At 32.3% G+C, this 13,906-nt stretch overlaps 1 protein-coding gene across 2 annotated transcripts in view; it reads left to right on the top strand.

Annotated features, from left to right (window-relative positions):
• Mtl (Rac family small GTPase Mtl) overlaps positions 1 to 13,906 on the top strand; it is a 118,812-nt gene that overhangs the window by 52,099 nt on the left and 52,807 nt on the right. For both annotated transcript variants that reach the window (XM_090413977.1, XM_090413979.1), the window contains exon 3: positions 12,527 to 12,641. In XM_090413977.1, coding sequence (XP_090270103.1) covers positions 12,527 to 12,641 — 115 coding nt within the window. The remainder of the gene's footprint in view (positions 1 to 12,526; positions 12,642 to 13,906) is intronic.

Genomic DNA, 13,906 nt, shown 5'->3' with positions numbered 1-13,906 from the left:
AACGTTCTGAACGCCCTGTTGAGATCGCTACTCCAGAAATTATTGAAAAAATACATGATATAGTGATGTATGATAGAAGAGTGAAGGCACATGAAATTGCCAAGGCTGTGGGCATCTCATATGACGACATACACAGTGTGAGCTATAAGGGGCTCTCGTGAGCCTTTGTTAAATTTTTCTCAAATTTGTGACCCCCCTTGTTCTTCTTGTTTGCTTTTTTATTTTTTCAAAAAAAAAACATAATTTTTTGAAATATATTAAGCAACAAACTCATACGGTAACCTAACAAAAATTAGTCTATTCGGCAGTGTATAGATTATTTTGAATTATTGTTTCAACTCCTCTATAACAAATGTGCCCAAGTTTGAAAATGAAATAAGTGCATGCGCTATCTTTATCCTTTCCCCATTTTGGTAGCCAATCAAATGTTCGTAAAACTGTCATCATGGCAGTGGGTTGTTCCACTGGACATTAGTGTGTTCGTCAGTACACTGATGTATAACAGTTATTTGTGTTTAAAATTTAAAAATAATAATAAATTTAAAAACTGTATATTCAGCTAATTTTATTTTTATAATTGTAAAAGTATTTTTACCCTTGAAACATGAAAAGACAATCAAATTAAATTTTTTGGGGAAAGAAAAAATAATGAAAAGTGATTCTGCTGATTCTACTGCAGTTGAAGATAATATGCACATTGATTCAGTGAATATGCAACAAGTTGGAGGAGAAAAAGAAAATCATTTACCTGATTGCTGGAACGAGAAGCAAGCATCGTATTTCAAAATACAGTATAAGTGGTTAGAAGTTAAAAATGCATTTTGAAATACAATGCTTGCTTCTCGTTCCAGCAATCGGGTAAATGATTTTCTTTTACAAAAGAAAATCATTTACCAAAGCAAAGATGACATCCTAATTTACTCAAAATATAAAAACTTAGTTGTTGAAAGAGAAAAAAGTTGTCACCTATCAAAGGAATGGGTAGAAATGAAAATGGAACTGAATGGAAACACTTTAGACTCAAGAACCACATCTTTGTGTAAAAAGTTATCCAAACATAATGAATCATTTGCTCATAATAAAATCATAAAAATAAAGAAGAATGTAGAAAATCTATATTACAAAATCTAATTGACTAACTAAATGAAAAAGAAAATTTGATAACTTCAAAAATGTTTACTTCTGTTTATAGTTTGGTGAAGAGAAACCAACCAATGTCTGATTTACCAGATTTAATTGAACTTCAAATTAGAAATGGTATTGATCTAGGATTATCATTTCATTCTAGATTCTCAGGAATTAGAATAGTTGAACATATTTCTAAACAAATAAAATTAGAAATATTCTCCAAAATAATGGGAAAAAATTGCAAAATTTCTATAATAGCAGACGAATCGACAACATTAATCAAGCGTGTTAGTTATTCACATACAAGTCGAGCTCACTGAACCATGTATGATTTTTGTAGATCTTATAGAACTAGAGAATACTATTGCGGAATGTATACATGCTACTATAATTGCTACTTGAAATTCGTGTGGATTTTCTGATAACTATTTAAAAAATCATCTCATTGCATTTTGTTCTGATGCAGCTAGTGTAATGTTAGGTAACAAATCAGGTGTTGCAATCATACTTCTACAAAAATTTCGCAACATTGTGATTTGGCATTGTGTAGCTCATTGTTTACAATTAGCATTAGAAAATTTGATTAAAAAAACATTAAAGAAATAAATTATTTTGAAATATTTATGGATTAATTATATGCTTTTTATCATCAATCACTAAAAAAAATGAACAAGAATTAAATAAGATTGCAAAAGACCTTGGTATCGAAATTTTAAACATCGCCCATATATGCAAGCATTTTGCATCGAACGATAAATATAAGGACTTTTTAAATCGACTTCTCAATTTGGAATTTTTAAAAGATCTAGCATTAATGATTGATCTCCTACGGGAATTATCATATGTCAGAAGCTCTACAAAGTCACAAAATAAGTATTATAAGGGCTAACTCCTTAATCATGCACACAATTAATGCAATTAATGATTTTAAAAATTCTGTAGGTTCTTATGAATCTAAAATTGATACCATGTTAAAAGAATTTGAAGGAATAGCAATTGAAAGCAAAATCAGATTTCACAAACTACCACGAGAAACATTACTAAACTCTCTTATAATGTCTTTAAAGGATAGATTAATGCAGCAAAGTAATTTTAAACTTAAAAATGAAAATCATGAGGATTTGGAAGATGAAGAACTGAAAAACATTTTAAATATGTGTTATCCTGGAATATGGAAGAAGTTACGTGTCCATGGTTAGGAGAAAAGAGAATAAAATCTTTAAATTTTTTTTGAAATATGAAATTAAAATTAATGATTTTAGAGACTTAGTGGAAATGGCTTTGACTGGAAAGTTACAAAACAAAATTCCCAGCACGGTGAAAAATGCCAACGTTGATTATGGCAACAATTAGTTTGCAGCATTGAAGCCGAACGAGCTTTTAGTGTGATGAATAATATCGTAACGAAGAAGAGATCTTCTCTCACTATAAAACATATTTCTGATTTAATGACAATATCTATAAATGGGAAACTCTTGAATGAATTTAATCCAAATCCCTATGTCAAATCTTTTCTAGAAAATCTTCGCTTGGCTATAGATCCTCCTAGAAGAACACAAGATGTGAAGGAGGAAGGAAATAAGATGTGGCAGCTGTTGTCATAAGTATTTCCTTAAAGTAATTGTTTGAAATGTTAACCCGCAAAAGAGTGAGTGTTTTCTGGGTGTGCACCAGACAGTTATTTTTATCATGTAAAATCATCTCGAAAGTGATTTTTATTTAATAAAATATTATAGTTACTATTACTACCATTTTACAAATAATAATTCATTAAACAAATATTATTGTTTAGATAATATTTATTATTTATAGATTGTTTGTCATAGAAACTTCTGTCGCAAACAAAACAAATTTATTTTGTTTATAAAAAATGCAGACATATTGCATATGTGCGATTATAAAAGATTTTATTCTTATATTTTGATAGTTAAAAAATGTTTTTCTTTTGTAAGATAAATTAACACAGATGATTGTGTGCAAATATTTCATGTTTAGATCATGAGATATTTGTTTAAAAATGATAGCCTTTATAGGTAGATTGTCCCCCTCATACTTTTTGATTGGCATTTGTACAGAAGCTGTGTTAATAAAAGTTTGTGTGAAATGTTTTTTTTTTTTTTTTTTTTTTTTTTTTTTGCTCGACGATGCGAGCCCTTTGTTAAAATTTCCGTTGCTCACCACATAATATTTTACATGTGATAAACCTATCTGCAAGATGGGTGCCGTGTTTGCTCACACTGAATCAAAAGCATCAACTTGTGAACTGTTGCAAGGACAACTTGAAGCTGTTTCAACTGAATCCAGAGCAATTTTTGCGTTGTTTTGTAACGGTGGGCGAAACATGGATTCATCACTACCAGCCTGAGACCAAGGATCAGTCCAAACTGGGTTGTAAGCGGGGAATCTGCACAAAAGAAAGCAAAAACCGTTCCTTCAGCAGGAAAGGTTATGGCCACTGTCTTCTGGGATGTTCGTGGCATAATCTTCATAGACTTCTTGGAAATAGGCAAAATAATTACCGGAGTGTATTATGTGTCTTTGCTGGATCATTTAAATAACGAAATAATCGAAAACGACCACACTTGGCGGAAAAAAATTGTGATTGCAAAATTGTTCAATTTACGCTAGGAAGTCCTTTAGCATCTCCCTACTCTCCAGATTTGGCTCCCTTGGACTACTATCTGTTTCCAAACATGAAAAAAATGGCTCGCAGGAAGGAGATTTTCATCAAACGATGAGGTGATTGGTAAAACAACTGCCTATTTTGAAGAGTTGGACAAATCATATTATATGGATGGGATCAAAAAACTAGTATCATTGTACTAAATGTATAGACCTCAAAGGAGGCCATGTTGAAAAATAAAAAAATTTTTGTCCCAAAAAAATTGATTTCCTCATTTTTGCACGGACTTATCAAACAATCCTTGTAAATATGGAAATAGACAACAGAATCAACAAAGCTGGTATGGTAGGAAGTCAACTGAATAAATTTATATGGAATAAGAGAGAAATTAGTCAAAACACTAAATTAGCTGTATAGAAGATAATGTTCAAACCAGTTTTAACTTATGGATCTGAGAGCTGGGTTAGAAATAAAACACTTGACCAAAGACTAGACTGCAGATATGAGAGTCCTGAGAAAGATTAGGGGTGTGAACAGATGGTATCAATGGCAGTATCATATTAAAAACGAGGATATCAGGAAAGAACTTGACATTGTTGGCAACTAGGGATGTCTTAGCAGAGCTAACTCAGGTGTATGATCACTTAAACAGAATGACTGAGGGAAGATTAACAAAAGTGCTCTCTTCCAAGTTGGCATGAAAAAAGACCCCAGAGGAAGACTGAGATATAGGTGGATTGATACAATAAAAAGTGCCCTAGATGACAAAAATATATCTGATAATGTTGGTGTCTTGACATACAACAGATTATATGGGGGAAAATTATAAATAGGAAGTTAGTAATGATGTAAATTTTCATGTAGTACTATCATATCCTGTACACCCCTTGAGGGTACATGTCAGGAATTTGATAACTTTTAGTGAAGATGGCAAATTAAATTTGGAAATAACAGAATCGACAAAGCTGATTATTGTAGGAAGTCAACTGAATAAATTCTTATGGAATAAGAGAATTTAGTCAAAATACTAAATTACTGTATACAAGAGTGTTCAAACTTATGGAGCTGGGTTAGAAATAAAACACTTGACGAAAGACTAGAGATTGCAGATATGAGAGATCTGAGAAAGATTATGAGCTTGAACAGATGGCATCAATGGCAATATCATATTAAAAATGAGGATATTAGGAAAGAAATTGACATTGTTAGCAGAGCTAATCTCAGGTGTATGATCACTTAAACAGAATGGCTGAGGGAAGATTAACAAAACAAGTCTGCCAGGTTTGCAGGGAAAAGACCCAGAGGAAGACTGAGATATAGGTGGATTGATACAATAAAAAGTGCCTTAGATGACAAAAATATAAGATCTGATTATGTTGGAGTCTTGACATACAACAGGTTGTCCTCTCATTCTTACACGGTGATCGGGATACATTATGAAACTTATGGATACAACTACCGTGTTAGAATAAAACTTCAATTTAATATAAACCAGTGAACAGAAATTTAAAGAAGCCTGTGAAATTGTTATTAATCACCCTAATCGTAATAATAATGGGGGCTTAAAAAATTCCAAGAATTTGGATTGCACACATTCAGCCCACTTTCCAGCAAACCCTGACTTTAGGACTCTAAGCAGGTTTTCATTTTTTTTATTGGCCACTATCCATACCAGTTGCAATTTATATGCATACTTATATAAGTAATTTTATTTTCTGTTTATTTATTTATCTATTATTTTCTGTATAAACATGTTACTCTCCAGCTTAATTTAACTTTGTAACCTAATAATAATAATAACAGAACTCTAGCTTTGATGTAGTGAGATGTTTTTTTAGCACCAGAGGTCAGCCAAATAAGTTTAAAGGTTGATCAGTAACTTTAGCATGTCATGTAGATTGTAGTGCAGCGTGTTTCTTTATATATATATATATATATATATATATATATACGTATACTCCAGAAGATGACCTTAATGTGAAGGTCGAAACGTCAAGTGTGTATTTTATTTTATATTAAATTAAAGTTTTACTCTAACACCGGTAGTTGGATCCATAAATTTCATAATGTATACAACAGATTGGTTTGGAAGAAAATTATTGATAGGAAGTGTATTTTTCACTTGGTTAGACTATAATAAATTTAGTTTAATCCTTTATCCAAGTGTGCGATAGGAGTAATGTTAGCTTGGTCCACCTTTGCTCTGAGTTGCCCGTTGTTGTATTACCTTACCTCAGTCCTGAAGATATTTTCAGGTGCAAACTTTGTTTGCTCACACTCGGATAAAGGATTAAATTAAATTTATTATTGATAGGAAGTTAGTAATGGTGTAAGTTTTTCATGTAGTACTATCATAATATCCAGTATACCCTTTGAGGGTGTATGTCAGGAATTTGATGATGTTTAAGTGTTGATGGTTGCATATCATCTACTCCAGCTGCTTTTCTACATTTGAAGTTTTTGATGGATTTTTCTACCTCAAGAATTGATATGTACTCCTGTTTATATTTCTTTTAAAAATTTTCTACTACTGTTCTGTTATTGCTTGTTTTGTTTCATTCATTTCAAAGTAATGATTCAAGACATCTAAGATATCCTTATCTTCAGTTTTCATGTCACTGTTATCATCTTTAATTCCTTTTTACAGTATTCCTTCCATTTCTTAGCCCTTTCAGTAGCTTCCTGAATATTTTTTCTTTATTCTTACCAAAGTCTTCCTATAAGTTTTGTTTAGCTACTTTTACACATAATTTTCTCTTGCATTTCTCTGTATTCTTTTAGGGCATCTGCTGACTTATTTGCTAGGAGCTTTCAGTATGCTTTCTTGTATGACATGCTTCTTTAACACATGTCCACCATGAAGGTGACCCTGAAGAAGGTTGAAACAATGAATTTTATTATTAAAATTTACCTCAAATGGCAGTTGATTCTACCCAGAAAATACATAGGAAATTATATTAAAGAGTATTAGAAATCTAGTGGAAACTATCATTTAACAGTTCACAGAATCTACAGCTAAAGGATTTCAGGGTGATAGGGTGTTGCATTAAAAACTGAACATGGAAATTACCATTGCCGACTCTAGGAGTCCTGGTGCCCCGATGCAAATTTAAGTTGAGCACCCTTTACATTTTTTAAAAAATGTAGTTAAAATTTAAAGGTTAAAACTCAAAGCACATATTTTTATGGAAAGTTGTGTACTTTGAAAAATACATATATTAACAACACAGCAAAAATTGCAAAACATGCAAAAATGCAGACAGAATTACAGATGAATTAGAGATGAACAAACCAGAAAAATTGCACGATGATAAGAATAATTTAATTTTTAATGGGAAAAAAATGTTTGAAAAAATTATTTAAAAGTTTACTTTTCTTGATTTTATGGGAGCAAATCATACAAAATTTCATTTGTTTCTAGTTTCTTGCAGATATCACCTTCATTGCAATCATTGACAATCCAACCAGTCTTTCCTGTGAAATACTAGATCCTGGATATGTTTTAATGAGCTTCAATCTTGAAAATGATCATTCGCCACTTGTTACTTAAACTGGAAGTGTCAAAAATATTCAAAGCAAAATTGTTAAATTAATTGCAATATTTTCAGTGGGTCTAAGCTGTTACTCTTCTGTATCCTTTAGAATTTGTATTTCATTATATAATTTCGTGGCGCAAATATCCTTTTTCACAATCAGTTGGTGCGACTTGTAAATCATCACAGTATTTTCTTAAGCTGTCCTCATCCATATGAGAAATTTCCTTGAAACTAGATAAAAACTGAAATATGTTAAAGTGACTTGTCAATGGATCAAACCTTTCAGCCAAAGAATTAATAATAGTGACCACAATTGGAAGAAAAAATCTGACTTTAAAGTTATATTGCAGATCTAGTAGCACTTAGTCTGAACATTTATAACAGAACAGTCTTTTCTTACATCTGCATAATATACTGCTTTTGAACTCAGGAGATTCTAAATCTAATGCTAACTTTTGTCAATTCAAGTATACCATTAAAATTTTTGTCCAATCTAAATTCTTCAGTGAAGTCGATTACATTATTTAGGGCATTTATAGATTCATTGAAATTTGTGTTTAGATTTTGAAGCATTTTGCTCACTACATTGATCCTGCACAAAATTCACACCAGATTATAAATGAACACAAAAATCTATAGCCTTTAATGTTCAAAGGTAATGTTTTTGCTTTATATTTTGTGTTATTGTCATTAATTTGAATATTATCATAAATTTCCACAAAATAATCTAAAACTTCTTCAGTATTATATCTAAGCGAATGAAGAGCGTCAATCCTTGCTTCTCATCTAGTATCAGATAAAGTTTTAAGTGCAATTTTGGTGTACTTTTTCAGTACATTCCATTGTTTAGTCAAAGCATTAAAGAATTATAAATTTCTTGTATATTGCTAAAAAACTCACTGTTTTAGTATTGACTTGAGCAGCATCAGTGATCACCAAATTCAATGTGTATGCTGCCCATGGGACAGAGTGCTTGAGACCTAATGTTTGATAAGTGTCACCGAATGCCACTGTTTTCCTGGCATGTTCGTGCCGTTATCGTATCCTTGTCTCTACAAATTTTTAATATCTAAATTTAAATCTATTTAAGTTAAGGGATATTATCCCATGTTGTTTCTTAGCTGAATAAGAAACTCAGAGTTTCATGCCGAATATAGAAACTATATAAAATTCAGCGATTCCAAGCGTAAGCAAATACCTGGATACTGCAGCAACTGACCCTTGAAGGTAGTGCAAGCTGAGGCAACTCGTATAAAGGGCAGAGCAAGCTCCGATCACTATTCTTGATATTTACCCATAATGTGAACTTAACTCCTAGGAGCTGTATTATTGTTCAACATTATGAGAGAAGGTCACACCGGTTTTGACCTTTTTTGAGGTCTCATCACTGAGTAGGTAGACCTAGTTAATACCAAGTTTGTAGCGAACAGAACTTGCATCCCTTCTATGAGAATTGCCAAGAGGTGTCCTATTAAATTACTAATTATATAATGAAGAGCCAAAGCTTCAATTCGGCGACATGAACATATTTAAGTTAAGGGATATTATCCCATATTGTGTCTTAGCTGAATAAGAAACTCAGAGTTTCATGCCGAATATAGAAACTATATAAAGTTCGGCGATTCCAAGCGTAAGCAAATACCTGGATACTGCAGCAACTGACCCTTGAAGGTAGTGCAAGCTGAGGCAACTCATGAGTTAAAATTTGAATCTACTTACCTCAGTATGAATTAACTACACTCACTGTGTGTTTGGCAATCGACAGTTCGATGATTTATCTAAAAACAACGTGAGGTCTGTTCCACAAAAAATGCCCAAATGTCACTTCGTAATAGAGGTTAAGCCGGATACACGTGTGCCTCACGTCCTAACTGACAAATGTGCATTGCATGTAAAAAAGAAAGTCAGTAATATAAGGTGCCCCAGATAAGTGCCTGGCTCGTTTGGTGCTTCTGACAGCTCTCAACCACACATGTTGAAAAACAACTTGCAGTTTTTCTAAATGTTATTAAAACTCACAGTATTTATTACAATATATTTATTGAATATCCACATTTAATAAATGCTAATATTAAAACGTGTTTTTTATTTTATTTTTTCTACTCACTTCAGCACCCCTTGAAGAAGGTGCCCCGGTGCAATGCATCGCCTGCTTACCATTTTAAGCTGGCCCTGGAAACTACATCGGTATAATGAACATTGGAACTGGTTTGCAGAGTGTCAGAAGTCTTATGGAGCAACAAATTGTACTACACCCTTTTCTGATTGCATGGGTGAATGTAAGTGTGACAAATGCCTTGGGAATACTGTATGCTTAGTTCATCATCTTGACTAAAGTTTTTTTTATGTTGGAGGGGTATAGTTTGGAGTTGTTCCTTTGTTATTGACTCTGCTCTTTTTGGTTACAATGCCTGAAAGAATGAATAATGCAAAACGTCTATGTTGTGTTAATTTTCCATAACACTCGTAATTCTTTCATTCCTTTCATATTGCAGATGAAAGAATTGTGATGTTATTGTAACATGCCTTGATTTAAAAAAAAAAATAAAAAAAATGATGTGAAAAAACTTAATTGGTCTAGTAGGATAATGAACTGGAATGTAATTGGTCAAATCAATAGTTCATCAGTAGAACAGATTTGTGACCGCTAAGGGAAAAATACTTGTGTTACCACACTGGAGTGGGTAACAATTAAGTTTTGCTATTAATTCTGATTTTAGCAATGTCTACCAGCCACAGTTAATAAATTATAATTATTTTGGTGATTAGTTTCATCGTTACTTTATTGAAATTCTTAGGGCATACAGAAAAAAAATTCTGTACAGTAGATGACACTACACTATGCTAAATGGAAACAGTGCTTAAGCCATCATTCAGGGATAAAACATAAGCATGGCATAACCAAATAGAGAACAAACTCATAACCTTTGTGATTCAAGAGTTGATCAGATCTTATTAATTGGGTCATTCACCAGGGCTTGACAAATGCAAAATCCTTCTTGCACCCAAGCAACTTTCTCCCATTGTTTTTTATATTTCCCAATAAGTCAGGAGTTCCACAGAGTAATAACTGCTGTCGTATCATTGTTTGGAGAACATTCCTTTATGTAAGAACCATTCCAAAAAAAAGTAGATAAAAAGAATAGAAAGAACATTAAAACATTATATTTTTTTGGAAAATATAATTTGTTACATTAATTTTTATTATTGGAATGGCCTTTTATATTATGTATTTTCTGTTGTTTTCTTAGTTAAAAAAAAAGTTTCTTTAGAAAGTTTTTTTATTTATTATTATTAAATAAACGTTTTATCTCACAGTAGGCTGATACAAGAACTTAAGTTCTTGTCCTCAAGCCAATTGTGTTTTGTTGAAATTTTTCTCTTGGATTGTTTCGACACAACTGTTATTAAACCATGGCTTGGATAGATGTTGGGTGGAAATTTGAATAAAGTGGAATCTTCATACCAATGAGGATAATTTCAGTAACTTGTTCAAAGCAATCCTTTAGATCAGGAATAGGGAAGTGGTAGCCCGATCATGTAGTGAAAGGTTTGAATGCCTAGAAGATAGCATCTGATTAGCTAGTCAAAAAACATAAATTGCTTTTCTGTGGAAAGGAAGCTTGCATGAGATTATGGTCCAAATTATCAAGAAGAGGTGACATTAAAGAGAATTAGTTATGAAAAGATAAAAGCACATTTGGTTGAATGGAAAGGTTTTTGGTAGATGGACATTGTGTGTTAGATCAATGTTTACTGCAAATGCTCTTGCAAACCTAGCTGGAGGAGATGTCAGGTTATTCAAAAGCTCCAATATATTTCATCCAATATTACATGAACACCATTGGGGTAAACAGACTAATTAGTACATTTAAAACATGAATCATAAGATTGAGTCAAAGTTGAGTGAAATATATTGGAGTTTTTTAAATAAAATTCTCTCTCTCTACACACACACACACAGGTATCCCTTGATTAACATGATTAATTAATCCCTCGATGTTATCCCATATATCAGAAGCGTGTTAATCAAATATAATAATCGTAAAAATTGCAATTCGTCCATGATCGGTTACTGTATTAATAATTCGTTTTGGATGGTACTCTTTTAGGAAAGATAAAAAAATGAATGCAAAAGTAAATGTTTAATAAATGCTTGTACCTACATTGGTTACTGCACTTTTTTTTATCAAAAAAAAAAGTTATCAAGAGTCGTTTGAATAGTTTTAGTTTTTTTTTCCTATCAGCATAAATTCTACAATAAGCAAAACGACTCTCTAGACCTCGGCAAACAAGCATTCTTCGATTAACATCTGGATCCACATCCATTACTTGCTGTTTCACCAATTGCAACGATTCCTTCAACCACGTTGTTCACAGGATTTTGAAAACCACCTACGTCATTAGTGCATTCTGCAAAAGTTTTTTCCAAACAGCTCTCATGCAGCAAGAAGACACTTGCTCCCACGAATCATTGTTTTCAATTATGTGTTTAATGCTAAAAATTTTCCAAAATTCTTGGGGCCTAAACACATTTCCTCCTGTTGTTTCTACTGCCTTTGAGAATGTCTCTTTAAGAAAATAAGCTTTGAAAGTTTCAGTGATGTCCATGGATTGTAGCAACGATGTAGTATTTGGAATTTTGGTAAATTTAAAGGCTTGTTAATTAAAACTCTTGCCATGCATATCAAGGGATTGTCGCAATTAATTTCTCTGCATTAATCAAATCCCACTTTAAGCAAGGGATACCTGTATATAGAATTTAGTGAATTGTAAGAACAAGTGAATGCAATTGAAAGGCAACAAGGATGCCTTTTGCCATCCTTGGAATTCTCTTCTCTGATGGGAAACTTTGTATTACACAAAGAGTATGGCCATTATTAGGAGTCATACACAGCATACTTCAGATAGCCAAGATTGTGGTTGAGTTTCTTTTCAGGAACAGATCAGGATGTCTATAAGTGATTTACAGTTTTATTTTTAAGAATGTTGTTTTTAGTAATCTAATTTTTTGATATTTTTGAGGGAGCTTTTTTTTATAACTGCAGTGAGACATATTATCTATTCTGTTCGTGGCTTATTGTAATTGAAAAAAAAGTAGGGACAAGCACTGAAAATAAATACTTTTATACATGCTATTCATGCAGAGCATCCAGTCTTCCAAATATTCATCTATAATGAAATGTTTTTATACCTATTAATTAGTGTCTAATAATAATTTTTTTATAATGAATTTTAGATTTGACAACTACTCTGCAGCTATGATGTGTGATGGGATACCTGTTAGTCTTGGACTTTGGGATACAGCAGGACAAGAGGATTATGACAGATTACGCCCACTTTCATATCCACAGGTTAGTCTTTTTTTTTCCCATGTACTGAGCCATGCTTCTGTACAAAAACGTATAAAACCACAAATGATATATAAAATGTTGCATAGTGTACTTTTAGCAGTTTTTTTAAATGTGAATCCTACCTATGAAAGCCTGAGAACATGGTGCATTAGTACCATGTTCTCTGTTAGTGGGTAAGAAATGCCAACTGCAGCATTAACAAGTTCAAATGCCCAAATATAAAAAATGAGGTACCTGAACAAACTCAACATCAACAGATCTAAGATAGGCACTATCAACATAAGTATCAATAGAAAAGAAGTCAAACTGGCAGAAAATCTAAAATACTAGGTTAGCATAAGTTACATTACTGGAACCGACAAAAATGGGCATGATTCTTCTAAATAAATATAAGATATTATATTTAGGCAGTGGTGGTCAGGAAAAAGACACAGTAGCTATAAAATTCAGCACCTAGCACAAAGATAAACTTCTTGATTGATAGACGTTTTTAAAGTATAGTGATCAGAGCACATTTCAAAATGAAGAAACGGATAGTAAAATTTATTTTCACTTATGGTCCCACAGAAGGCTACTAAAGAAGATTAGAAATTTTTAGACCACTAGAGATGGTATCTGACATAAAGAAAATGAAAAGATGATCCCTATTTGAGGATTTAAACAGCACATGAGAAATGAATAACAGACATACAGAAGTGTTTTTGGAAAATTTGGAGAAAAGGGCAAAGTTATTAATAATGCTCAGTATTTGCTAAATTTTTTTCAACATAAAGGTGTGCACATTCACACGGACACATAAGGCATAAGAAAAATAAATAAGTCTGACTGTTATTTGTCGATAGCAATATCTTAAGTTGGTTCAGGATACAAGCCTATCTTAAACTAGCATGAACAGAATTGAAATAAGATATACAGAGGATTTGAAATAGGAAGTGATCACCATTTAGTTTTGAGTGATATTGAAAAGAAAAATATGCAATAATTTTTAAGGTATCAATCAAACATATATAATATTTACTCAAATATACAAATATTATTAGAGAGGGAGGGAGGGGGAAAAAAACACAAGAACCAAACCTTGGAGTCTTTGTGGCATACTCGAAAGAAAAGATTTTCTGCAGGTTGCTTGTAAGGATGGAAAAATCCAAACTTTGGTGTGGATTCAGGACGGAAGTTGGAGGTGGCCCTTGAAAAGAAGAAAAAAGCATATTGAAACTGTCTAACAAATAAGTCAGTAGATGTTCTTAGAGAATACATAGAAAAAT

Source organism: Typopeltis vanoorti, chromosome 24 (genome assembly GCF_054136105.1).
Source record: "Typopeltis vanoorti isolate ZY-2024b chromosome 24, IOZ_Tvanoo_1.0, whole genome shotgun sequence".
Taxonomy (NCBI): domain Eukaryota; kingdom Metazoa; phylum Arthropoda; class Arachnida; order Uropygi; family Thelyphonidae; genus Typopeltis; species Typopeltis vanoorti.
The sequence above is the reverse complement of the archived record's forward strand: the minus strand, read 5'-3'. Positions and strand labels throughout refer to the sequence as shown.